This window comes from Vulpes vulpes, chromosome 13 (genome assembly GCF_048418805.1).
Source record: "Vulpes vulpes isolate BD-2025 chromosome 13, VulVul3, whole genome shotgun sequence".
NCBI lineage: Eukaryota > Metazoa > Chordata > Mammalia > Carnivora > Canidae > Vulpes > Vulpes vulpes.
In genome coordinates, this window is record NC_132792.1 from 142,398,452 (window position 1) to 142,426,200 (window position 27,749).

General features: G+C 34.1%; 1 protein-coding gene across 4 annotated transcripts in view; it reads left to right on the top strand.

Annotated features, from left to right (window-relative positions):
* EDEM3 (ER degradation enhancing alpha-mannosidase like protein 3) overlaps nucleotides 1-27,749 on the top strand; it is a 70,716-nt gene that overhangs the window by 31,279 nt on the left and 11,688 nt on the right. For 2 of the 4 annotated variants that reach the window (XM_026001182.2, XM_026001179.2), the window contains exons 7-18: nucleotides 2,484-2,618; nucleotides 5,156-5,261; nucleotides 10,217-10,314; nucleotides 12,097-12,222; nucleotides 12,437-12,520; nucleotides 13,925-14,008; nucleotides 14,527-14,651; nucleotides 18,883-19,048; nucleotides 19,576-19,730; nucleotides 20,621-20,774; nucleotides 22,794-22,985; nucleotides 24,306-24,471. In XM_026001182.2, coding sequence (XP_025856967.1) covers nucleotides 2,484-2,618; nucleotides 5,156-5,261; nucleotides 10,217-10,314; nucleotides 12,097-12,222; nucleotides 12,437-12,520; nucleotides 13,925-14,008; nucleotides 14,527-14,651; nucleotides 18,883-19,048; nucleotides 19,576-19,730; nucleotides 20,621-20,774; nucleotides 22,794-22,985; nucleotides 24,306-24,471 — 1,591 coding nt within the window. Of the gene's footprint in view, nucleotides 1-2,483; nucleotides 2,619-5,155; nucleotides 5,262-10,216; nucleotides 10,315-12,096; nucleotides 12,223-12,436; nucleotides 12,521-13,924; nucleotides 14,009-14,526; nucleotides 14,652-18,882; nucleotides 19,049-19,575; nucleotides 19,731-20,617; nucleotides 20,775-22,793; nucleotides 22,986-24,305; nucleotides 24,472-27,749 lie in introns of all 4 variants that reach the window. The other 2 variants (XM_026001180.2, XM_026001178.2) reach the window with 1 other exon arrangement.

The window sequence follows — 27,749 nt, forward strand, 5'->3', positions numbered from 1 at the left end:
GTTATATCCATAAAACAGGGTTAATGGGAATTCCATTTTGATATAGTACATATTTTGGGGGTCTTATGGGTGTAGCAAATATGTAATGTAGGTAAATTTAGTGTAGGTAATTTAAACTTCTACCTTTTAATAAAAAATATTCTTTTTTAAGAACTACTTTGTGACTCCCTAGAACATAGGACCAGGAGGGAGAAACCAGGTTCCAAATTCCTTCTAAGTACAAAAACCTTTATTATACTTTTAACCTTTTTGTATGAAGCCTTTCCAGTAAAGGGCAATAAGCTCCTTGTTTCTAGCTTCTACATGACTTAACAGATGCTCCTACCAATGCCCTCTCTACCCCCATCCTCTGAGATCTAGTCAGAAGGACTGGAGCTTATTTAACCAGCCTCTAGATCAAAAGTCAACAAGAGGATTTCCATAAGCAAAAAAGGCGCTCAACCCTTTTTCCTCGTCTTATAGAAACAGTAGTGCCCCCTGAAAATTTTGCATTTGGAAGTTGTTTAAGGCAGATCTTCAGCATAGAAGAGTGAAATGATGTAATATAGATGTATTAAGAAATAGTTCTTTTACATCATTTAGTAGTGACCATTTTGGGACAGTAAAGACTGTAATGCAATATGCAACTATCTTAAGTATTTTTAATGTACAGAACTTCAGTGACAAAGTATTTCCCTTTTTTTGTTAAAAGATACCATTTTAGTTTTCTGTTTTACCTTTGCTTACTCTTGACTATTCCCTGGACTTTGCCATTGTTAGCTCTTGGCTACTCCCAATTCAGTAATATTTTATCAAATATCAGGACATTTCTTCTGATTTTTTAAAAAGGTTTTATTTATTTGTTCATAAAAGACAGAGAAAGGCAGAGACATAAGCAGAGGGAGAGGCAGGCTCCCTGGAGGGAGCCCAATGTGTGACTGGAAACTCCAGTATCACTCCCTGAGCCAAAGGCAGATGCTCAATCACTGAGCCACCCAGGCTTCCCTCTTCTGATTTTTAGATCTTAGCATTTTGTTGTCACTTCCATTCGTTTGGCACTTATGACTTACCATTATTAGTTACTATCTCCATTTATATATATATATCTGTCTTATTTGCTGTGTCTGAATTTTAAGCTCCCTGAGGACAAGAATCTTTTCAGTTACTTTGTATTTTAACCTGATACCCACCACATAGTAGATAACTATTAATCAGTTGATTGTAATAATTAATAGAACTAACCAGAAAATATTTTTTACTGTTGGCTCTTATTGCAAATATTTATAAAAATTATTATACTTTACCTTAGTGCAGTTAATGTAAATATTTTATTATTGAGGATTTCTCAATAAATGATGAGTGATCTGGAAACATTTATATTTGATGTTTTTGTTTGTTATGCTAGATCCTTGGCATTTGCTTGCTCTTTTGTTTTTTATGTGGACTTCAGAAGACCATCAAGTTTTTGTTTTTGTTTTTTAAATATTTTATTTATTTATTCATGAGAGACACAGAGAGAGAGAGAGAGAGAGGCAGAGACACAGGCAGAGAGAGAAGCAGGCTCCATCCCGGAAGCCTGATGTGGGACTCAATCCTGGGACTCCAGGATCACGCTCTGGGCTGAAGGGAGGCTCTCAACTGCTGAGCCACCCAGGCGTCTTGACCATCCAAGTTTTAATCAGTTTGTGGTCAGTTTGGTTCTGGTTAATCTAGGTTTATAATGTAGTGTGATTTTGCTGTCTGAATTATAAAAAAAAATTCCTTTCAAAAAATTTGCTTTGTGTTATTTGATAGCCTGTCAGCAAGGCAATATACTCTATATTTCAAAACTTTTTAAACCTGTAAATAAAATTTTACTTTCTTCTTAAATACATACCATAACTTTATCAGTTTTTTTGCTGTGAAGGATTAATATGGTACTGGTTTTATGCAAATTCTCAAATCTAATTTCTTTTAGAGCTAGTCTAGTTCCCTATTCTTATACTAACTGGTTCAAACTGTTTAGAGAATAAAATTGTAATAAATGATGATATTTTCTCTATGTAATTCTTGTATGGGTAGTGATTTTGGTCTCATTGAGGAAGGAAGTAAATGAAAAATTATTTACCCCATGAATATTATGTGTGTAGTAGAATATACTTCCCTGGATGTTAAATTGAAAAAAGTCATAAAGACCATCAAATTTCAGTGTTTAAATATTTTATGAATTATTTGCGTGATTTGGGATGTCTGGATGGCTCAGCAGTTGAGCATCTGCCTTCAGCTGAGGGCGTGATCCTGGAGTTCTGGGATCGAGTCCCACATCCGACTCCTGTGTGGAGCCTGCTTCTCTTCCCTCTGCCTATGTCTCTGCCTCTCTCTCTGTCTCTCATGAATAAATAAATAAAATCTCTTTTAAAAAATTATTTGCTTGATTTGATGAAAAATCTTGATTGAAAAATAATCTCTTATAGAAACCATTATCTTTCCACAGTTGTTAATGATAATCTTCTGATTTTATTTAGATTAATTTAAAATTTGGTATCAGAAAACCGGAAGCTCGAACAGGAACTGAAACAGATACTTGTACAGCTTGTGCAGGTACCTTGATCCTTGAGTTCGCTGCTTTAAGTCGATTCACAGGAGCAACAATATTTGAGGTTTGCTTTTCAAAGTCTTTGATCTCTTGTGTATTGGGCATAACTAACTTTGTCTTTTTTTCATTGCTCACGTATGAGGAGTATCAATTGAAGGATTATTGTCATTTTAGTGAACTCTTGTCTAGATTCCATCATACATTTTTTGTCAAAAACCTAGAAATCATTGTGAGGTAGATGTATATTAATACAACTTTGCATTTTTTCACAAACTATAAATTTTTAGGTTTAGTTTTTGGAGATTTTTTTAGCCATGTTATATTGATATCAGAAATGTCTTATATGAAAACCTGTCTTTTTGTTTTATTTGTTAAACTTCTAGATGGCCTATTGCATTTCTGAAAACTTCACTGAAACAGTGAAATTTTTGCACTTGATAGTCATATCTGTAAGTTTGTTTACCCCGAGGTTAATGTTATTTCTTATCCAAAAGACTTAATATTCCTCAAGAACTTTGTTGTAGACTATGTCTCGCACTTTTAGTTATATATATATATATATATATATATATATATATATATATATATATATATTTAAGCATGCCATTTTGTGCAATAGTATCACAAAACACCCTCTTTTTGAGTTATAAGACTTAGGAAAATTTTTTTAAATTCAGCAAATGGGACACATAAAGCAAGCAGAAATAGGGAATATATACTACTGTTAGAGACATTGGATCGGACTGTGAAGAAAACAAATCAAATGGTCTTTGTGTGTATGTATATTCACAGTGTCAAGGACAGATTTATCATGTTTGGTTTAATTTTTATTCTATACTTGCTGACATATTTCCCCTTCTTTGAAAAGTATAGTCACTTTGCACTAATATAATTTCAACTACTTAACTCTGAGATACTGATGCATTTGTAGGTTAGGAAAGTGAGACTCAAAGAGGATTGGATGCACAGCTATGGGTAAATAAGTGGAATTGGAATTAGAATCCATGGTTTTCTAAATTCACACCCCGTACTCTTTCCACTGGTCTATTTTGTACTTATGGGCAAATCTATTTGAAAATTATGATCTTTTAACTTTATGAATATATAGTAATTTATTGTAAAAGAAGCAACCTGATGCAATTGACAGAGCATCGATCCAATACATGGTTGGCAAACAACAGCCTCGGGGCCAAATCTAGCCACTGCCTATTTTGTGAATAAAGTTTTATTGAAACACAGTCTGGGGCAGCCTGGGTGGTTCAGCGGTTTAGCACAGCCTTCAGCCCAAGGTGTGATCCTGGAGTCCCGGGATCGAATCCCACCTCAGGCTCCCTGCATGGAGCCTGCTTCTCCCTCTGCCTGTGTCTCTCTGTGTCTCTCACCAATAATAAATAAAATCTTAAAAAAAAAAAAAAAAAAAAACCACAGCCTGCTTATTTATTTATTTTTGTTTGTGACTGCATCTGTGCTAAAGTGACAGAGTTGAGTAATTGTGGCAGTGACTGTATGACCCATAATGCCTAAAATACTGTCTGGCCCTTGTCAGAAAAGGTTTGCCGACTTTTGGTCTAACATATAAAGAGATATGAATTCTCATATTAGCTGTTCTATAATTCAGTTTTAAACTTTGGCTAAGTCTTGGATTTCACTGGGCCTGTTTTCTTAGCTGTAAGATAGAAACGGGAAATATAATCTTTATGAAACTTTCTCACTCTGAAATTATAACTTAATTAAAGCTGTAGTCTACTTTGTTTTAAAAAAATCAGCATAAATTGAATCAAGAGCTAAGTCTTTTATACTCTGTTCTTAAATCTGCAAAATGGTAAATTGGTTTAATGATTTTTTTTTCTTTTGTAGAAATACTTCTCCAATGCTCAATATAGATTCATGCTCTGAAATTAATTTTAACTTAGAAACTCTCCTGTACATGTCTTATGCTTTTATATTTTTTTTTGTTTTTTTTGCTTTTATATTTTATAACATCTTTTCATCCAAGCTAGGAATTTGATCAGAAATTATTTTAATTTGATGTCCAATGGATAAAAAGTGAAAAAAATGGTATCATAAGGTTATGTTTGGTATTGTCAAATGAATAGGAGTTAATTTAGTCTTCGCTAACAAAGTTTGTTCTGTAAATAGTGGGCTCTTGAAATGCCTGTTTGTGTTTCAAAGATGACATAGCAACTTTGAAATTCTCTCTTAATTCTTCAAATAAGAGTATGTAAGGAGATTTTCACATTGTATTTAATGGTAGAAATTATTTTAATAAGTGCATTTAATTATGGCATCAATTAATATAATTTAATCATATATGTGAATATGAACTTGCATGCAAGAGTAGACAAACATGATGGTCTCAAAGTGAAATCACTTCCACTAAATAGCAGTTTTAGACTCATTCTTTCTACCTAGATTTGATTGGCTGAAAAAGAGCCAAGATTTGACTTGTAAGGATGTTTGATGTATATTGTTAATGATTATCGTAGGAATTTTATTTAATCCTTAAAGAAGTCTGTGAACCTTTGATTTTTGTTTCTTTGTTTCCTGTTTGCCAGAGATGTGCAGTTCTTCAAGTGTGCTTTCTTTTTTTTTTAATTATAGGAATATGCAAGAAAAGCTCTTGATTTTCTCTGGGAAAAAAGACAGCGAAGTAGTAATTTAGTGGGTGTGACTATAAATATTCATACTGGAGACTGGGTAAGAAAAGGTATGTAAGTTGGGCTTTTTAAATCAAGGCTTCACATCCTCAGAATGGTTGGGTAATAAAGGATTTTCATTTGTTAAAATAATCTTTGGGACAGTATAAAATATAGTTTTCACTAGAATGCTAGAATTTTAATTTGAACTAATTTAACCTGATTTTCTTCTTTGGTGCCAAATAATAGTATTTATTCTGGATGGACTTACTGTTTTATTTCATACCTTAATAGGTGTGGCATTATAGATATAGGATATAGATGATATAGATGAAGCACTAGAACTAATCAGAATACCTCAGCCATCTCACATTAAATAGAAATCTGTGTTAATGTTATCACTAGATTTTATTGAAACAAATTGGAATTATGAGACAAATGTTACATAAATAAACAGGATATAGAATTATGTAAAGGATATAATTTTATCTTTATACAACACCTCTGTAAAGCATAGATGAATAGAAATATACTAGAATATTCTTAGAATATTCTTAGTAAAATTATGTTATTTATTGTCTATTTAGTATTGTGTAAGATTTTTTTCCAAATTTTATCTAAATGGTTCCTGACAGTAATCTGAATTCTAGCTTCAGAATTCTGTCATTTTCTTTTCTTTTTTTTTTTTAATGTTATGGATTTATTTCAGAGAGAGAGAGAGAGAGAGAGAGAGCACGCACAAGAGTGGGGTAGGGGCAGAGGGAGAAGTCAGCTCTTCCCTGAGCAGGAAACCAGAGTCAGGGCCCTATCCCAGGACTGTGGGATCATGACCTGAGCTGAAGGCAGACACTCAACCAACTAAACCACCATGGTGCCCCCATTTCTTTTCTTTTTTTAACCTGCCTGGAACTCAGGTGCAAATTAATTAGACTTAATTTTAAACTAATCATAATCTTTGGTTTTTGACACACTCATCATTGGTCCAGGAATGACCCATTTTACTTAGTCATTTTTAATAACATAATAAGGATCCACAAATGGACCATTACTTGACAACATACACTTGTGCATATGATCCTTGGCTCTTTCTACCTGCAGTTGTACACCTCTGCCTCCCCTAACTGCAGTAGCCAGCATTCTTGTCTTGTATTGTCATTTGCTTTTAATTAAGTTTTATTGCATCTGTATGTATTCTTAAAAAGTGTATTTTTTGTTTTGTTTTAAATTTTATAAAATCATATTATGCAGACTTTTGAGACTTATTTGCTCAATATGATATGGCTAAGATTCATGCGTATTGTTGCATGAAGGTATAGTTCATTTTTTTTGACTGCTATACATAACATTTTATTAGATGAATGAGCCACAGTCTGGGCATTTAGATCATTTCCTGGATTTTACTATTGTGAATAGTAGTGTCGTGAATATTTTTGTATGTTTCTCCTGTTGTACATGTATAAGAGTTTTTCTTGGCTACATATGGAGGAGTGGAATTTTTAGATCATAGGATAAGTTAATGTTCAGCTTCCGGAGATAATGTCAGAATTGTTTTCAAAAGTTGTTTGACCACTTTATACTTCTACTAGGAAAATATAAGAGATCCTGTGGATCAACACCGTCTCCATTGAGTATCATCAGACTCAAAAGATTTTGCCAATTGAATGATTTCCCATTATAGTAGTTTGATTTGTATTTCTTTGATCACTGATGATACTGAACATTTCATATTTATTGGTCATATAGGTTTCCCTTTTTTTGATATTGATGTTCTTGTAGTTTGTCCATTTTCTATTCAGTTAGTTGTATTTTTAAAAATATTGATATCTGTATGATACTTATCTATGTGATAACTATCCTTTGAAATGTATTGACATTTTCTTTTTGGCCTAAAACATGGCCAGTTCCCCCCCCCCCCCCCGCCCGGCCCCGCCCAAGAGAGAGAGAGAGAGAGAGAGAGAGTGCGCGAGCACGCAAGCACGCAAGCAAGCACATGTGGTTGGCAGAGGGGCAGAGGGAGAGGAAGGAGGAGAGAGAGAATCTTAAGCAGGGTCCACACCCAGGTTGGAGAACCTCATGACCCTGAGATCATGACCTGAGCCAAAGTCAAGAGTTGAATGCCCAACAGACTGAGTCACCCACGTGCCCAAACATGGCCAGTTTTTGTGAACATTTTCCATGTGCTTTAAAAAGTATATATTTTCTCATTGCTAGATATAGATAACTGAGCAAATGTCAGTTTGCTCAGTTAATATTGTTCAGATCTTTGCTGATTTTCTGTTTGCTTGATCTATCAAAAATTAAGAAAGGTAGATAAAATTTCTGGTAGTGAAAATAAGCCAAGACTTATTAATATCTCCCTGTAATTCTGTAATTACAGGGAGAATTAATCTCCCTGTAAATGTATATTTTTGGATGCATTAGTCTATTTTATTGGGTGCATTCATTTAAAATTGTTCTCTCTTCTTAGTTGAATCTTTCATCATTATACAGTGATCATCTCTGATAATATTCTTTGTCTTACAGCTATTTAATCTGATAGTAATACAGTTACATCAGCTTTATTTTAATTGCCCGATAAAGGGTTTTATTTTTGTCCTTTTACTTTCAGTCTTTGCAGGTGCTGATGCTGTAATTGTAACTCTTATTTATTGACTTTTTTAAGAAGCCAATTTGTCAGTTTTGTCTTAATTGGTGGTTTCAGTCCATTTACATTTATTTCAATTTTTAATATATTTGGACTTATACTGTCTTAATTGTAATTTCATTGTGTTCCACCTTTCCTGTTTTCTCTTTAATCCTTTTGTTATTAATGAAACCTTTATTTACATGCTTCTGAGAAATGAGCTTTAGCCTCTTCTCCTATCTCTGTCCCCCCCCAACCCCAACCCCTATCCCCTGTTTTGTTGATATTACGTAGTTATTTTGTTGATATTATGTAGTTCTTGTTCACTATGAATATATTCTTTCTTCTTTGGATCTTAGTGCACTCCTCCTTTCTCTTTAAAGGTAACAAACTGTCAAGGTATTTGGTCACTTGTACCTTGTATATGATTTGTAACATCTGTTAGATTTGTCTCCCTTCTTAACTTTCCCTGTTTTCAGTAGCTTTAATAGTCTAACAGTAATTTTATTATGCTTTCATATTTTTTTATGCTTTCATATTTGAGTGACGGTTTGGCTGTATATAATTTTCTCTTTAAGTTCTTTTCCATCAAGTCTTTGAAAATACAATTCTATTGTCTTCTTACATCATATTTAAAAATGTGATATTATTTTGATTTTTATGTCCTTACATGTGTGATCTACTCCTCCTCTTTGGAAGACTAAGAATCTCAAAAGCAAAGAGAAATTTTTAAAATGTCACTATAATTTTAAGTGTAGAATTTTCTTTGGCTCTCCTTTTGATATTCTGTGGGCCCTTTCTATTTAAAATCTTTGTTTCTAACTGCTGAAAACTGATTTTATTTTTTAGATATTCTTTTCATTTTTATCTCTCTTTTTTGCAATTCCTGTTATCTAAATCACTTGTTTGTGTCCTCCATATATCTTAATCTTTATATTTTCTTTTTTTCTGCCTTTTATTCTTCTCAGTGATTGCCAAATGGTAGTCTTCCAATTTGCTGATCTGTTCCTTAGCTATATCCTTTCTGCTATATATCCCATCTGTTAGGTTATTTTAACTGTTATATTTTTTATTCCATATTTCTACCTGGTTAAAAAATTTTTCTTCCCAGGGTACCTGGCTGGCTTAGTTGGTAGAATTGTGAGTTCAATCCCCATGATGGGCATAGAGCTTACTTAAAAAAATTTTTTTTTCTTATTTTATATTGCTAATACCTTCCATATCTCTTTAGTATATCTATTAGGCTAATTTTAAAATTAAATAATTTAAAATAAGTGTGCCTGTTCTATTATTTCTTCTTCTCATAAATTCTTATTCCAACACATTCTTTTTATTTTCAGAAAGTCATGCTTCTGGGGCACCTGGGTGGTTCAGTTGGTTAAGCATCTGCCTTCAGCTCAGGTCATGATTACAGGGTCCTAGGATTGAGCCCCAGGTCGCCTCCCTGCTCAGCGGGGAGTCTGCTTATCCCCCTCCCTCTACCTGCTGCTCCACTTCCCTTGCTTATGCGTGCGTGTACGTGCTCTCTCTCTCTCTCTCTGTCAAATAAATTAAAAAAAAAAAAATCAGACCTTTCTCAGTTCCTGGCAAAGCAGATGATTCTTAACTGTGTCTGGCTGCCTACTTCTCTAGGCCAAAGCCACCCTCTCCCTGACCCTCCCTGCTCATGCTGCCAGGTTTCTTCCAGTTTTCCTATTTTCTTTCTTTGGCCCTCATGATGATATTGGAGGAAGAAGCCAACAACCATGTTAGTTGCAGTAATTAAAATTGATACCTCCAAATAGGAGCAGTCTTGATTTTGTATCTACTCTAACTTTAAAAATTGATGTCTTACTGATTAAGGGTCTAAATGTTTTTAAAAATGCACAATGGTCCTCTCCAATGTTTCCTCTTTGGGAGTTCCTCACCGAGAAAATGAGCTTAGAAAAACTTCCTAAAACTAATATCTTCTGGGACGCCTGGATGGCTCAGCGGTTGAGTGTGTGCCTTCAGCTCAAGATGTGATCCCCTACCGGGAATTGAGTCCCACATTGGACTTCCTGCAGGGAGCCTGCTTCTCCCTCTGCCTATGTCTCTGCCTCTCTCTCTCTCTCTCTCTCTCTCTCTCTCTCATGAATAAATAAATAAAAATTAAAAAAAAAACTAATATATCTTGCTTTTAAAAAAGTAAGACTTATATTTTGCAAAGTAAGATTCTTTTTTTTGGAAATACAAACATTATCAGCAAGGAACTGTTGTTATTTGCATAGTAGGATTAACATTTCTATAAATGTTGAATTTTTAAAGTTTCATGTTTAAACTAATGTTTCATTCTCAGTGTACTAATACCCTCACTTGTACTCTGTCAAGAATTTTTAAGACTTGTTTAATAAAGAATCACATTTATATGTATTTTTTCCGTAGATAGTGGAGTTGGAGCAGGGATTGATTCATATTATGAATATCTATTGAAAGCTTATGTCTTGCTTGGAGATGACAGTTTCCTGGAAAGATTTAATACAGTAAGTTGACCCAATTTTATATTAATTTTAAAGCCAATTTTATTTGAGTGCCAGATTTTGATAGAAACTTAATTACCTGAGTGGTAATCTAAGAAATAATCTTTTAAAATTGTGAATTAATTTTTTGTCTGTATTCCTGATGATGTTGGACAGAGACAGGACAAAGTTACATACATTCCAAAAATTAGTTTACAGAGTGGTTTTATTTTCATCTCTTTTTTTTTTTTCATCTCTTAACAGAAGTTTTTAAGTTCTGCCAATAAGTCATAAAATAGGTAGATCAGAGTTTACTTAATCTTCTTTTATACAAGGAAGAGGATTTATTGGAATAAATTACTAGTTATCTTTCTCCTTTGGATTCCAATTCTTTTTGAAATCTTGAAAGTTTGGCCTAGTCCTTGATCACACCTGCACACACATGCAGGGCCGGAGATTGAGCGAAACTAGTGAGTATTCATTTCAAAAGCAGGTCTATGAGTCCTAAGTCTGGGTCAGAACCACAGGCATAGGAGAAGGGGAAGGATTATTGAACCTGATTGGATTGCCTTCGTAACTGAAGCAAATTGAAATCAGTACAGCAAATTCATCAGCTTTATCCCTGTATTCTTTTTGAAATCATTTACAATTTCTTTGTGTACCCATCAGTTCACCCACATTACTGTGACATAGTATAGTATAGTGGCTAATGTCCTGCCTGGGTTTAAATCTTGGTTCCACTGCTTTTGTCACTTTGGGCAGGTAATTTTTTTTTCAAGATTTTATTTATTATTTTTATTTTTATTTTTTTAGTTTTTTATTTTATTTTATTTTATTTTACATTTTTTAAAAAATTGGAGTTCAATTTGCCAACACGTAGCATAACACCCAGTGCTCATCCCATCAAGTTGGGCAGGTAACTTTACACTATTTGGCTCTGTTCTTTATCCAGAAAATAGGAATACTAGTATTATTCATAGAGTTATGGGAAGGATTAAATAAACTAGTGCATATGAAGTGTTAGAACAGTGCCTTAGCATCTAGCAGGTACTCAAGAATAGTTATTAAATAATAGATGAGTTAGGAAAAAACAATAAGAGACCTAATAAGTTACTAATTGGATACATTAAAAAACATGATCACATATTGGTGATTAGATTATAACAAGAATTTTTTTTTGCTTGAGGTGAACAAGGACAGATTATTTTTGTTGGCTCATTATCGTAGGTTGACTAACAACTCGACCTGTTGTTGTCAAACCTGAGAAATATCTAGAAGAGGAGAAAAGAAGAGAAAAAAGAGTTTGAAGAACATAGAAGACAGATGTAGCAGACTATAAGAGTGGTAATAATGAGTAGATGCATTAATTTAAGTAGGGGTGAGCACCAGAGTATTACATTAGCTGAGAAGGGACTAAACTTCTACACACAGGAGAAAACACAACTAATTCTGTAATATAGAAGCCTGTAACTATTTCAAGAGGACATAAGAGCATCCTTTGGCCACAGGGTCTTACTAACCATGGACCAGTCCCACAAGACAGTGATGTTCAGGTCTGGTCCCCTCAGAAGATTCTATATTAACTATAATCTTTAATATTCCATGTCAGAATTAATGCAGGGAAGTACATATAATATATTTTAGAAAAATTTCCATAAAGAATAATTTAAATATTTACACAATAATTAGTCAATTTATTTACATATAAATTCAGTTTTGCTTTCTTCACAATGCAATTTAAGTAGTGTTTTTAGAATAATACATCTTTTTCATCTACTTTAATGAACACATATTGTGATCTTCTAGCACTATGATGCCATAATGAGGTACATTAGCCAGCCACCTCTTCTACTTGATGTGCATATCCACAAGCCAATGCTGAATGCTCGGACTTGGATGGATGCATTGCTCGCCTTTTTTCCAGGTTTGCAGGTAAAAAACCAAAAGAACCCCCCCCCCCCAAAACCTATGCTTTCTTAATATTAACATAGAACAATTAAGTGCATATGTGGTCTCTACAATTGAATTACCAAAATGGAGTCAGGTTTTAAAATTTATTAATGTATATTTTTCTGTTTATATGATGACTAGATAAAATCAACTCCTATTTTTATTAGATAATTTTGTTCTTATTGTTGACTTCTAGGTCTTAAAGGGGGATATTAGACCTGCTATTGAAACTCATGAAATGTTATATCAGGTGATTAAAAAACATAACTTCCTACCAGAGGTAAGCAAATCATCATTGGAATTCTAATTTATGTATAGTATAAATTGCTAATTTAAAGATAGCAAATGTTATCTAATTAATTTATTTTTGGTTTATATAGTACTATATACATTTTCCTTTTTTTCATATATTAAGAGAAATCTAAAGTAATGCTGACCTTTTATGTAAAAAAACCCCAACAACCCAAATTAGTATTTCTCAGCCTTTTCTAATCTATGCCATTACCTACATATTGTCTCATTCTAACTTTTACATATATCCACCAGCTAGAGAGATTTTTTACTCTTTATTTTCTAAAGCTTATTTTATGAAAATGATACACACTGAATGTATACTCTTCCTGGTCACATAGACTGCCTAGTTTTTATATATTAGTAATAAATATTCTTGCTAGCTTGATATGGTAAGATCTTAACAGGACACACTTTGGCTTTCCAGAAATGTACCATTAAAAATTTCCAAATTCATGTATAGCCTTATTCTGTCCCTGTTTATTTATTACACTCTGTGAGATATCTAAGCATTCCACCAACTTACATTGCTTCCCAAAGTATCTATTTTAGAAAGTATAGTTTTATTAGACTTTAGGCAAGTAGGACTGTGCATTGCAGAAAATTCGTATTCACTCAATAAACCAAAGTTCAACTAAATACATCTTACCACAGATGAATTTTTATTTGGTTCCCATAAAGGTTTTGGTTTTATTTTTAATCTTTTTTTTTTTTAAACCGGTTGGCACTGTTAGTGAATAATTTCAAATGAGACTAGTTTTCTTTTCTTTTTTTTTTAAGATAATTTATTTATTCATAGACACACAGAGAGAGAGAGAGAGAGAGGCAGAGACACAGGCAGAGGGAGAAGCAGGCTCCATGCAGGGAGCCTGACGTGGGACTCGATCCAGGGTCTACCAGGATCATGCCCTAGGCTGCAGGCGGCGCTAAACCGCTGCGCCACCGGGGCTGCCCGAGACTAGTTTTATTTTTAAATAATGCCTTGTCTCACTCGCAGAGGATTTGAGGTTGTTATAAAAGAAAACATATGCTAAAATGCTAAAATAGAAATATAGAGAATGACTTAATAATTAAGAGAAAAAATAGAGATAAGGAAAAAGAAGAAAACCCAAAGATCCATGTGGTGGCATTACGGAGTTTCATAGTTTAAGCTTCCTAATAGCTAAAATGATCACTTACAGAAATAATTACACTTAGTTGGTAAAAATAGCACCTTAGCAAAAATGAATTATGATCTTAAGAAATGAAAACTTTCGTTTTATAGGTGAAAGTTATCAATATTTTAATTTATAACTTGTTTATGGTCTAACTTATGTACTACTATATATTCTAGAACCACTTGTTTATTTTTAAAATCACATTTCTATACCTGTTTATATGTTGTTTTGTCCAGGCATTTACTACAGATTTCAGGGTACATTGGGCTCAACATCCTTTAAGACCAGAATTTGCAGAAAGTACCTACTTCTTATATAAAGTAAGCTATTTTACCTCTCTTTTTTTTCTGTTTAGTCCCCATTTTCTGTTGGATATCTCACTACCTTATAATAGTAATTGGGTTTTCAGAGTCCTTGTTTAATGTTATAATGGTTGGATATGTTATGGTTTTCATTCATCTAGTCCATAACTATTGAAAGAAGAATTGACATCTAAGTTTTGTGTCTTTTCAAAATATTTACATGAACATTTCTAAAAAGAGAAATGTTATATTCTAGAGCTGCTTTTTAAAGCATGTCTCTTACCTTTCTGGGCATTGAAAATGTTATTTAAGAGCCAAGATATATAGTTGGACAGCTTTCCAGTTGTGTGTTTAAGAAATTCCATAAAGCAGGTCCATGGCTTATTTTCAGAGCTAAGTTCTGTGTAACATGTGCTCCAGTGCCTGATACAATGCCAAAGCACCTAGTAGGTACTCAATAAATATCTGATAAATGAGTGGGTATATGGTAATATATAAGCTATATATATGTATACATATATTCTCCTTTTTAATAGGCTACAGGAGATCCTTACTACCTTGAAGTAGGGAAAACACTTATTGAAAATTTAAATAAATATGCTAGAGTGCCTTGCGGATTTGCTGCCATGAAGGATGTTCGTACTGGAAGTCATGAGGACAGGTAAAACAATTCCTAACATCCCCTTTCCTCAGGGTAACTCTGAAACAACACAGAATACAACTCTTAGTTAGAATTCAGATAAGCTTAATGCTTTTACAAAGGGTTTTTGAAGGTGCAAAGCTTAGTTCCTTGTGTTTATTAAACTCTCTTCAATAGGCTCATTTAAAATGTTTGTATTTTTATCATAGTACCTGGCATATAGTAGCTGCTCCAATGATTTTAAGTAGATGAGTAAGTGTTCATTATCAGAACCTTGGTAATTAAGAGTATTAGGAATGGGGGGCAGGATTCTGTGTTTATTTCTAGCGTTGTACATAATATAAAAACTGTTATCAAGATGATGATGGATGATCTGGATTGTGATTTGTATTGAGTCAAGAATTCCTCAAACATATCTTGGTTAATGTGTGTATTCTTAACTCTGTTGCTGATTTGGAGCGCTGGTGAAGACCATTGGCAATTTCTGTTTCATTGAATACTGGATAGATGTGGATGGTATGAAATATTCAAGCTGTAAAAAGCTTACTCTGGTTACTATGATATTCACTAACATTACAGTTATCCCAGGATTACTTTTCTGGTTATTTTAACCATCCAGAACATAGCGACACATCTCTAACGAGCACTAACGTTTGCTTATTTGGTTACCAAATGTTCATTCCACAGGTATTTATGAAGGTGTCTTCTGTGCCAGAGTTATACTAGTTTCTGAGAATTAAAGATATGAAGACATGTCTTTTCCATCTTTGAATCATTGAGAATAGGCAGATAAACAGACCATATTAAAGGGACATGAAATACATTGGGATATGACAGTCCCTGGGAGGTTTATGGAGGCTTCTGTATCTTGAAGGATGGGAAAGGAAGAGAAAAACAGTGGTAGAAATTTCAGGCAGAGGGACTAAAGGCAGGTGAGACACATCTTTCATCATTACTCAAAGTTGTCCCATAGTCCTTCAATCAGAGTATTTCGATAATAATTAATGAGGCTTGAGACCTACTTCTCTGATCATAGCTGATAAGAAATGGATGGGTTTTTGGAAGTAGGAATGCAGATACCAGCAAGAAACGAAAGCAGATAGGCTGTGTATTTATTTTTAACATTTATTGACTGCTTCCTATGTTCTGGGCACTCTTCTGATTAAGTACTTGCTTTGTTTAATTCACTTGATCCTGACAATAACCCTCTGAAGTGCAACTTCTACAATCTTTGTTGCATAGATGAAGAGGCCGAGGCACAGAGAGGTTGGGGAACCTACCTAACGTCACACAATTAATAAGATTAAGTCAGAATTCTCATCAAGGCAGATTAGCTTGTGAATACAGTGCTATTCTGACAACTCATGCAAGGAACAATATTTAGGCTCCTACTGTATGCTAGGCACTGCCCTTAGGTGTGGGGATAGAGAAATTAGAACCAGTTCTTACCCTCCCATGACTTGTAGATAGTGAAGAAGATAGGTGTGTAAAGAAATAATTGTTGTAATCTTGTGATTTGTGTTATAGTAGAAAAAAGAGTAACAGGTTGAGGAATTATAGAGGACGGTATGATTTACTGTTTAGAGAATTCCAGTTTTTAAATTTAGCATTCTTTTTCCCTATCAAATAGTCCTTATATGACATTGTTTCTAGATCGTTTACCACTGCATTTGCCCCAATCTGATTATATTCCAATATATAGAGTATCTCTTAAACTATCATATCCAGGATTAACCATACTCAAGATGTGCCTGGCAGAACATCACTGTTCAAGAACAGCTGTGAGGTTGCTAATTTTCTAAGCAGATGATGGGTTTACACCCTCTATTCAGTTGAGGATCATTGCTTCATCAACTCACTGTTCTCGTGGCAGCATTGTATTTGGCCCAACAAAAGGTTGAGAACTACTAATCTTCATCATTCTGCGTTACTAGATGTGCTTTAGATTTTTAGGCAGCTTAATTATATTTGACTCATAGTGAAGCTATGGCCAGTTGACTTCAGTTAACTTAATTGTGGCCTGCTGACACATGGGTATTCTCCACCCTGCTTTTGAGCAAGTGATTTAGTATAAGCTTAGAGCTTTATAGCTTTATACTTACCTCAGCAAAATTTGATTTTGTTGGGTTTGTGTGTGTGCATGTGTGTTTCTAGACCGAAAAGAGTTTCTCATCTCAGTCACCTAAATTACCTATTTTCAGTGATCTACAGTTTGGATAGGCATGGTTAAAAAAATTCATCTAAATTGTTGGGAAGAATTCTGGTTAGGACCATGACTGTGTACTTTATGGTGTGACACTTGAGAGCTTTTACAAGCCCTTTGCATCTGGTGGCTTATTCCCCAACAGATCTACTAGTGCTGTCACCTGTCCCACTAGCATACATACACGCATGCACACACAATTTTCAAAATGGAAATATTTATATGTTCCTTAATAACTGAAATAATTTAAATGGCCAAAAGAATATGAAAATCTTCCCTAAGACATTTCCCCTACTTGCCCACCCTAAGATGACCACTGTTGGCAGTTGATAAATAGTCTTCCAGATTGTTTTATTGCATATGTGTTTGCATTTGTGTATGTTTATGGTTTTTTAATACAAATTAGATTATATGAAATGATACCCAGTTTGCTAGCTTTACCCAATTCATATTGTGGTGTATCATTTCTCTGTTCAAAGTGTTTACAAATCATCTGTTTCATAATCAGTTCTAGAATTCAGCAAAAATCAACACCCTGCTCATCAGTCTACAGTTTTCTTTTCTTTTTTTTTTTTTTTTTTAAGATTTTAGTTATTTATTCATGAGAGACAGAGAGAGGCAGAAACATAGGCTGTTTCTATGTTATTCATTCAGTCATGCAGGACTTGATCCCAGGACCCCAGGATCAGGACCTGAGCCAAATGCAGATGCTTAAACGCTGAGTCACCCAGGTGCCCCATTTTTCAGTTTTCAAGCTAGCATTTGCTCATGACAATAACTATTCCTCAGAAAAAGTTAAACTATAATAAGTATATTGCAAGTTGACTGGAGGTGTTTTATCTGTTCTGAAAAAATTAACATATAAAATGTTCAAAAAAGTTTTGAAACATTACAGATGAGTCTTTGTTCCAAAACAAAATATCATTGATGTGTAGGAAAAAGAATGATAACTCTGTTTTTGAGCTTATACATATGCCAGGTGCTATGCTAAATAGTGGACTTTACAGTATCTCATTTAGTCTTTAACCCGGTGTTAGGCTTGTATTATGTCCTTTCCAGAAAAATAAACTGAAGCTCATAGTCCTTGTATAATAACCTCATGATTACACAGCTAGTCATTGGAAAGTCTTCTATTTCCAAAGCCTGTGTTCTTTACCTCTATGTGCCATTGCCTCTCTAGTTCATTCTTTAGTAATACTGTTAAAACTTGCTTTTGATTTAGTAAATGTTTATTGAGTGCCTACTGTGTGCCAGGACTTGTGCTTGGCTGGAGGTGTGAAACTATGCAATCTGTCCAGTAAATTACAAGTTATGGCCAAAACCTAGGATATTTTGGGAGGTAGTAAATATAATTTCATGTTACTGTAACTCCATTTAACAGCTCTGCTCTTTCTGCCACTTTTAATTTTATTAAAGCTTTTCTTTAAAATGTTTATTAAAACATTATAACATTAAATAATTTGTAAAATTGTGTATATTTCTATCCTTCTGTTACTTCTGTATTCCCTTCTTGACAGGTGTTTAAATATTTACAAAGTTATCATAGTCCCTGTGATTTTTGTGTTGTACTTATTTCATGTAATTTTTTATGATTTCCTTTACCTTTGAAGCCTTCTTATTTGTCACTTAAATGGCTACATAATGAACTCCATCAAAATTGTATTACTTATCCAGTTTTAATTAATACTAATTGAATTCTTGTATGGCTCTCAGTAGTAAAGTTGATCTGTATTACTGCCCTACTGTTAGTTCTCTATTAGAAGAATAGAGGAAAACTCTCCTTCATTGGAAGGCCAACTGGAAAATCTTGTCTGTACTATTAACAAGATTTAGTGTACCTGTGTGGTAGGCAGTGCCTCTGGTCTTTTTCATTTCCTTGGAATATTCTTGGAGTCAAGACTATTACCACTGGGGTATGGATAAATTCTATAGCACTTTGGACATCTAAAATGGTATAAATGTGTTTATTGACCTTGACTCTCTGTCTTTCAGAGTGTTGGCATTTGAATATTTTTATGTTCTTAGATTTATGGTGACTTTTTATTTTAGAATGGATTCTTTCTTCTTGGCTGAGATGTTTAAATATCTTTACCTATTATTTGCGGATAAAGAAGACATTATTTTTGACATAGAAGATTACATCTTTACAACAGAAGCTCATCTGTTACCTCTTTGGCTCTCTACTACAAATCAAAGCATCTCTAAGAAGAATACAGTAGGTTATGTTTTTTAATTAAATGTCTGATTCTCTTGTATGTGTTTCTTTTTCAAGTGAAAGTAATCCATGAATAGAATTCAATAAATAGGGATGCCTGGGTGGTTCAGTGGTTGAGCACCTGCCCTTGGCCCAGGGGTTGATCCTGGAGTCCCAGGATCAAGTCCCACATCGGACTTCCTGCATGGAGCCTGCTTCTGTCTCTGCCTGTGTCTCTGCCTCTCTCTCGTCGTGTCTCTCATGAATAAATAAATAAAATCTTTAAAAATTAAAAAAAAAAAGGATTTTAAAAAAGAATTCAATAAATATATGTATGGTAAGAGGAAAAGTATACTTGATATTTTCTTACTTTGTTTTCTTTTATTGTTTTATCCTGTACACTCTTACTACTAACTGTATTCTTGTTTTGTTTTCTTATATTGTTTATTTCGTATATGCTTAGATTTCATTTAGTGTTTCATTTGAACAAGCTATAATGTTAAGTAAAATCATTATTTTTATTTATGTAACATTCTTTTATATTGTAGACTTCAGAATATACAGAACTGGATGACAGTAATTTTGATTGGACTTGTCCAAACACTCAGATTCTCTTCCCTAATGACCCATTATATGCTCAGAGCATTCGTGAACCCTTGAAAAATGTGGTGGATAAGAGCTGTCCTAGAGGCATCATCAGAGTGTAAGATGTTATTTTATATTTGTTCATATCAAAGTTAATTGTCAGTAAATGATAGAATGTAAGGAACATATAACAACTAAAAAGATACTGACTTAGGCCAAAAATATGTTGAAGTATGCAGTTATCACTAATTAAAAATTATTCATTGGTAAAGTTAGATAGCAAAGTTTATTCTACAGTAATGTCTGTTTTATTATGGAAATTTATTGTGATTATTTTGTTTATTGAACTAACTATTAGTCAAAGGGTGGCATATAATAGTCTTTAACTTCTGTAGTTGATTTTTGCAGAATAGTTTTGTCAGATGCTTCCACATGTCTTATATACGTAGAAAGTATTTTTCCTTTAATCTATAGTTTCTAATAAAAATACAGTCTTTTTTGTTTTATTTAATATTTTTTGATGACGTGCTTATTCTTGGTTTTTAAATAAAATTTTTGGCTTAATGAGTTCATTCCCAAATAGTTACATTAGAAAGGCCATCAGTAAAAAATTAAAAGAAAATTTTTAAGTGAGTTTTATTACTCATGGATAGAAGTATTGGTTTGCTTTTAAAATATTGGGAGAAAACCCTGTGTGTCAAGGAAGAAATCAATAATAACAAATCCCCAAGTCAACCTATTCTCTACCTTTAGATAGTTACAAGGCCATTGGCTAGTATACTCTGTAGGTAGCATACATGCGTTGATAACTGTAAAATATATTTGAGAGCTATACTACTTAATAACCTAAGTTATATATGGGAAAATAACTGTTTCTAGCTTTTCCAGTTTCACTAGTTCTAAAAATAGCATTTTGCAAATATCTAAAATTATTTTTATTTGCCTTAGGTTTTTCCCCCAGTTCTGATTTGTAGTTTTTTAAGCCTTGCCTATAATTACTTTTAGCAGAGAGGAGAGTTTCAGGAGTGGAGCTAAACCCCCTCTGAGAGCCAGAGATTTCATGGCCACTAACCCTGAACATTTAGAAATCTTGAAGAAGATGGGGGTGAGTTTGATTCACCTCAAAGATGGGAGAGTCCAGTTGGTTCAACATGCAATCCAAGTAAGCCATTGCTGTACTAATTAGATACCATCTTGCCCTTTTTGGTCTTACCAACTTTAATGAGATAATGACATTTGCCTTTCTAAAAACTTTTAATCTGTGATTTAAATTCGAATTTTAGGACTTGGGACTATCTTGGAAAGCCCTGTAATTCAACCCCTTCATAGTATAAATCAAATCACAAACAGGTTGGGTAATTTGCTTAAATCTATAGAATCAAATGTAGGGCTCAAATCCAGATTTTTCTGTTTCTCAACCCCTTGTCTTTCCACTATTTTACTTAGAGCATAATCTTAAAAGCTAATAATTAGTTTTAATATCTCTGAAGTTTATAGTATTCTAGCTTCCAAAAAGCTACTGAATCTACATATTTTATTCATTATGGAAATCAAAATTTGCATGTATTTGTCTATGCCTAGGAAAGATAACGTGCCTTTTTGGGAAAATTCTATTGTTTTTTGCTTTAAAAGCTTTCATAACATGAGGCCTTTAGTTTTTCACCTTATTCACCTTATTAGTACATTGATTCTGAGAAAACACAGTTTGCTAAATAATTTCAACATGCAACGGTCCCCTATATCTGTTAATCTCAAATTCAGCCTTCTTGCAACCTTAGTTTCCCCTCAGATTTCTTTCTCATCTCTGTTGTCACTTCCATCCTTCCTTAAAGAGTATCCTGCCTACCTCCTTATGTTGTTTCACTTACTGTCACTTCTCAGCAGTGGGAGTGGCATCTCTAGTTACATTACTTTCACTTATGCCACCAGTGACATAACTACCACCTACCACCAGTGGCCTCCTACTCTTTATTTGGTTCAATATTTTGTAACTGTTGACTGACCCTTTTTTTAGAACATACCCCTTTCTTGACTTCCAGGGCGTACCAGCAACATACATCTTTCCTACTTACTGTTCATTGCTTTGTGAATTCCTTTGGAGCTTTCCTTTTTTGGCACAACCACTCAACATAGGCACTACCAAAGAATCTGGATCATACCCTTTTTTCTCTGTATTCTTCTTCAGCAGTCACATCTATTTTTACAAGTTCAGCTGCTATCTTTGTACACATGATTTCTTAGCTATACATAGGTAACCCTGATTTCTAACTTTACACTTAAATTCAGCTTTAATCGGCCAGTCATACATGTCTGCATCTCTGTCTCAGTCTGCCCAAATCTGAATGAGTTATTCCTTCCTGCCCCCACCTCAGTCCAACTCTCTTCCTTTTTGTGTGCCATTTCAATAGACCTAACGTTATTCTCTTAAGTCACCAAAACTAGACATATCCAGATAGGCTTGAACTTTTCTCTGTCTCCTGACTCCTTTCTGTTCTCTGTTATCATTTCACCCCCGTCAAGTCCAAAGGACTTTTCCTGTTAGGTGTCAGGATTCCACCTTCTTCCCACTATAGTCAGGCCTTCAGCTTTTCCTCTCTCAAGACTCAATTCAAATATCCTTCTAAATATTTCCCAGATCCACACTGGCAGACTCAATCATTCCCTTGTCTGTGCTGCTAATCTGCTTTCCCATTTGAGAATTTTATCAGAAGTAAATTTATATGGTTGTATACTCTAGATATAAACTTCTTAAAGTGAAAGACTCCCCAGTTCCTAGTCAAGTGCTGGGATCTTAATAGATGCATGATACATATATTTTGAATTTAGTGTGGTTATTGGTTCATAATTCCAAAGTCAGTATGAGGTTTTTTTCTTAAAAAGGGAAGCAGTGGAAAAATCAAGCAAAGTAAGCATTTCAGCATTTGGTGGAAGTCCAATTCTCAATTCATATCAGAAGTAGTTTGTAGAACAGTGAAAGAGATGTTAAAAAATTACAAATGTTACTTTTGGAAAATATTTCCAGAAGTAATATTTTTAGGACAAATCAGGACATAAATATTTGATAGGGACCGAAACTAAAAGGGGAAATATTAGAGTAGATTATAGCACATTAGTATTTAAGACATCAAAAAGTTGAAAGTTTTCATTTCAAAAGGATAAAATTAATCTGTTTTCTTCCTAGGCTGCTAGTTCAATTGATGCTGAGGATGGTTTGAGGTTCATGCAGGAGATGATCGAATTGTCAAGTCAGCAACAAAAAGAACAGCAGCTGCCTCCACGAGCTGTTCAAATTGTATCCCACCCATTTTTTGGCAGGGTAGTATTGACTGCTGGACCAGCTCAGTTTGGGCTGGATCTGTCTAAACATAAAGAGGTGTGTACACTTATAATATGCTTGTTGAAAATGAATGTAAAGTATGTAAGTATTGTCTAATTGCTTAGTCTAATTTACTAGTTTTAATTAATATTTAATCCAAAGCTCAAATATTTACTCTCCCAATTAAAGTTAAAAGTATATCTTGAAAATTTTGAGTCATGTTTTACGTATATAACATGCTTATAGAATTTCACTTAAAATATTGTTCAGATACTGCCCAAATCTTGACCTATTCTCTTTGGTATCTTTAATTTATCTAAAAATGTTTTTTTTTTTTTTTTAACTTTTTAACAACTACTAGAACCTTTCATTGAACAGACATCTAACTTGGAGCTTTAACGTAGTACGAACAGGTAAAAGCGAAGGTGTTCTAGCTCAAGTGGCTTTGGAGAGCATGACCCTATAGTCCCACTGAGCCAACTTGGAAGACCCACTAAGCTGGCCAGCTCCTTAGTTTTAAAGTAGGAAACAAAGACCTACATTGCTAAACAGTTCATAAGTTCATTTGATTGGTTGCAGAGTTGGGACTAGACCCAAGTAGCCTGATAATCTAAAGCCAATGCTCTTTGAACTCCATTATCCCTAAATGACACCTTTTTTGTGTGTGTATTTTAAAGCTATAAAGGTTTATAGATTGATTCATCCATTCAGCAACTCTTTTTTGAGTCCCAGCTATATTCCAGGCACTATTTTAGATGTTTGCTGTCTTTCATGTTTACAGAGTACAGGTCCATACCTTCATGGAGTTTGCATCTAGGAGAGAGGGGGATATTAGTATCTTTACATTAGTATCTTTAAAATCAGTTTTCTGGTGGAGTTAATTTTTCTGGGAAGAAGAACAACTTGTGGATTTGTATAGACTAAATCCATTTTTTCCCTCTTTCAAAAATCTTTCTGGCTACAAGTGATGGTTTAAAAGTGGTTCCCAGCTATTTTAAGTGTAGGTATGGTTATGTAGTGAATCTGCCTACGGATTCCAACTTTACCACTTACTAACATTGTGTCTTTGAGCAAACCCTAGTCTCAGTTTCCCCATTTGTTAAATGGTGATATTATATGTATTATTTTTCTTAGAGTCATCTTAAAGATCAGATTTAGTAATTTATGTAAAAATGCATAAACTGCAGAGCACAGTAAAATGTTGGTTTGGTGCTATGATATGCAAAATGTTGAAAACAAAATCTTATTCTAAATAAATATTGAATATGTTATCATTAGAAAAGAAATAAGGTCTATTTAAAGCTCTATATAGTGAATTTTATTGACTAGTGATTTGAGAAGATAAAAGGATATTTAAGTTACTTTTATTTCTGACAGACAAGAGGATTTGTTGCAAGCAGTAAACCATACAATGGTTGTTCAGAGCTTACTAACCCCGAGGCAGTGATGGGAAAAATCGCTTTGATACAAAGAGGACAGTGCATGTTTGCAGAAAAGGCACGCAACATTCAGAATGCTGGTGCCATTGGTGGCATTGTTATTGGTGAGTAATCCTCTGTGCCATTGTGTTGACTAGGAGGAGATCATTTTTAGGATTTTTCCTTGTATTTTTCAAAATTTTATCAGAGTTCATATTATTTTTACTTCACTAGACAGCGTAATGGATGGGTAATCCAGTGATGCTCTTAATTTCTGTGTATTGTATATGTTTTTTTAAAGTCTAGATTTGGCTTTTTGTTTTTTTTTTTTTTTGTTTTTTTTTTTTTTTTTTTTTTTTTTTTATTTTTTTTTTTTTTAGATTTGGCTTTTTGTATATTAATGCTAGTACAAGTACTTAGGGACAGTGTGAAGGTGGGCACCCCAAAGCACCCAACATCATGGAAAGAAAATGTGCTTTGAGATCCAAAGCCCCTTAAGGGCAAGAAGAAGCAGGCAGAGGGGGGAGCAAGCTCCATGCAGGGAGCCCGACGCAGGACTCCATCCTGGGTCTCCAGGATCATGCCCTGGACTGAAGGCAACGCTAAACCGCTGAGCCACCGGGGCTGCCCTAGATAAAATCTTTAGAAAAATAAAAATAAAACTACCCATTCCTCCACAAAGATGCAGGCTTTGGAGTCAAATACATTGGAGTGCAGTTCCTGGCTCTGCCACAAAATCATGGTGTAATCTTGGCTCAGCTTTAGTTTATCAGTTTATTCAGTAGAATATTTTTTGAACAGTTAAAATGGTAATATCTTTTAGTTGTTTGTAAGGTTTGAAGGTATATATAAAATTTCTTAGCATAATAGCTTACATATCATAGGTATAAACCCTAGTTGAAAGCAAATTCTTATTTCCTCAGGTCTTTTTCCAGTGAAATTACAAACTCAAATCATTTTACCTCTGTATTTCAACTAGCTTATTCTGCTTTTTTATTTTTCATAGAAAATCACTTATAACAAGAAGGCCATGACAGGGAAAATATAAATTTTTCTTTCCCTTTTTAAGATTTATTTTGAGAGAGAAAGAGCAGAGGTGAGAGAGGGCAAAGAAAGAGAGATCTCAAGCAGATTCCCCACTGAGTGGGGAACCCCATGCAGGACTCGATCTTACAACCCTGAGATCATGACCTGAGCTTGAAATCAAGAGTCAGGTGTTTAACTGACTGAGCCACCCAGGTGCCCCAAATTTTTCTATGCTTTATGTATATAGTTTATATTCAGAAAGAACTAGAAGACCTGAGGTCACATCCTAATAATGAACTTAAGTTTTTATAGCTTCTCTCACAGGGGAAATCTCTTTTGAATTTTTTTTTCTTATTAGGATAGATTTCCTTTATGAATTCAAGGTAAATAAAAATTAAGGTGTTTAAAATAGGATTGTCTTCATTGAAAATAATTAAGATATTTAAAATAAAATATTAGGATTTATTTTAGTGAAAGTAATTATTTTACTATTCCTTTTGATTATCCCATTTAGGTACTAGTGTTGATTTATTAAGTGCATAGATCATTAGCTAAGTATATAGGAGAAATTCTGCTTAATAACTTAAATCAACAATTGGCAAACTATAAGCCTGTCGGCCAAGTCCGTATCACTGCCTGTTTAATAAAAGTTTTATTGGGACACAGTCATGCCAATTTGTATAATATTTTCTTTTTTTTTTTAAGATTTTATTTATTTATTCATGAGAGACACAGAGAGAGGGGAAGAGACATAGGCAGAGGGAAAAGCAGGCTCTCTATGGTGAGCCCAATGTGGAACTTGAACTCAGGACCCAGGGATCACACCCTGAGCCAGAGGCAGACACTCAACCACCGAGCCACTCAGGCATCTTCCAATTTGTGTAATATTTTCTGTGCCTACTTTTGAGCAACAATAATGGAGTAGAGAACTGCATAGCCTAAAATATTCAATCTTTGCCCAATTACAGAAAAAGGCTGCTGATGTCCAACTTAAATCATCTCTCCATCCTTGGTTATTTTCCACACTGAGATTTCTTTTGAAGAATTTAATAGCTTGTCAACACAACCATTTTGAATACCTCTTTATGAAGACTTTAAAAATATAAAATATTTTTTAAAAAAGGCTGGAATATGTGTGAAATAGTTTAGATTTTCCCTCTAATTCTAATTCTCATGATTTTTTATACTCTGCAAGGTTTGTCAAGTCAAGTTTGTTTTCTTTAGTAGCTGTTAGGATCCTCTACTGACTTCTGTGGATAAACAAATAACAGGCAATGATCCTGACTTTCAGGAAATTTCATTTTTAAAGGGAAATTTTCTTGTATTATAACTTCTTTTCCCTATGTTTTTTGTTTCTGACAAAGTATTTTGTTTGGTTTTGCTGGTTTTCATTGTATATAAACGAGCAAATTAGGGCTTAGTTGTTTTATCCCAAGGACTAAAAGTAAAAATTATCTTAGAATAATCATTTGTCTGCAAGAGACTGTAATTGATTTAAGATGGTTTAAGAAGGGAGGTTTGTTTACTACATGGAACCAGATTATTTTAATTGAATGCAAGAATAAGAAGTTCAGCTGAGCAAAAATCATCAGTAACCATGATAGCGTTTTTCATATCTTTCTCTCTCATCTCTGGGTTTTTCTACACTGTCTTCTCGACATCTCTTTGCAGTTCTGCTTCATTCTCCAGCTTGTCACCAACTTGCTCCCTCTCTGCTCATTAGTTCCAAAAAGGTCACCCTAAACTTGCAGCCTCAGCCAATGAGTCTGTCACCTTACTAGGTCACCACCCACTGCTAACTGAAACAACCCTGTGTGCCACTTCCAGGTCCTCCAGAGAGACTGAGAGTCAGGTGGCCATGCTTTGTCCAATCAGTTATCACTAAGGAGGCAGGTCCTATGTGGTATTCTCCACTTAACAGGACCCATCAGAATAAGCTCTCTGAGAAGGGACAGGCGGGCTTCATCTGGCATGTGCAATTAGAGGTGGGCATGACTGGCCCACCCAGGAAAACAGTATTTAGCTGCCCTACTGCAGTTACCTCAGCGGTGTAAAGTAAAAGTAGTAGTCACCTCAACTTGCAGAGGAAAAACCACAGTCATCATCCTTCTTTGTGAACCGTAAATAAACAGTAACTATCAATTAGTAGTTTGGTAAATGCCATTAAAGGAATTCTTAAAACAACAATAAATTTCATTCATAGTCCTGTTACTGTAATCCAAGTCTTTGAATGTTTCTACTTCTAGGCTTTTTCATAAGCATATGGAAGTTCATAGTCATAATCATAGAATTTTCTGTTCTACTTTTTTAATGTAATAATATTCTGTTTTTCTGTGTGTTCCATCAAGCAGTTAGTTATAATTTGTAATAGTTCACA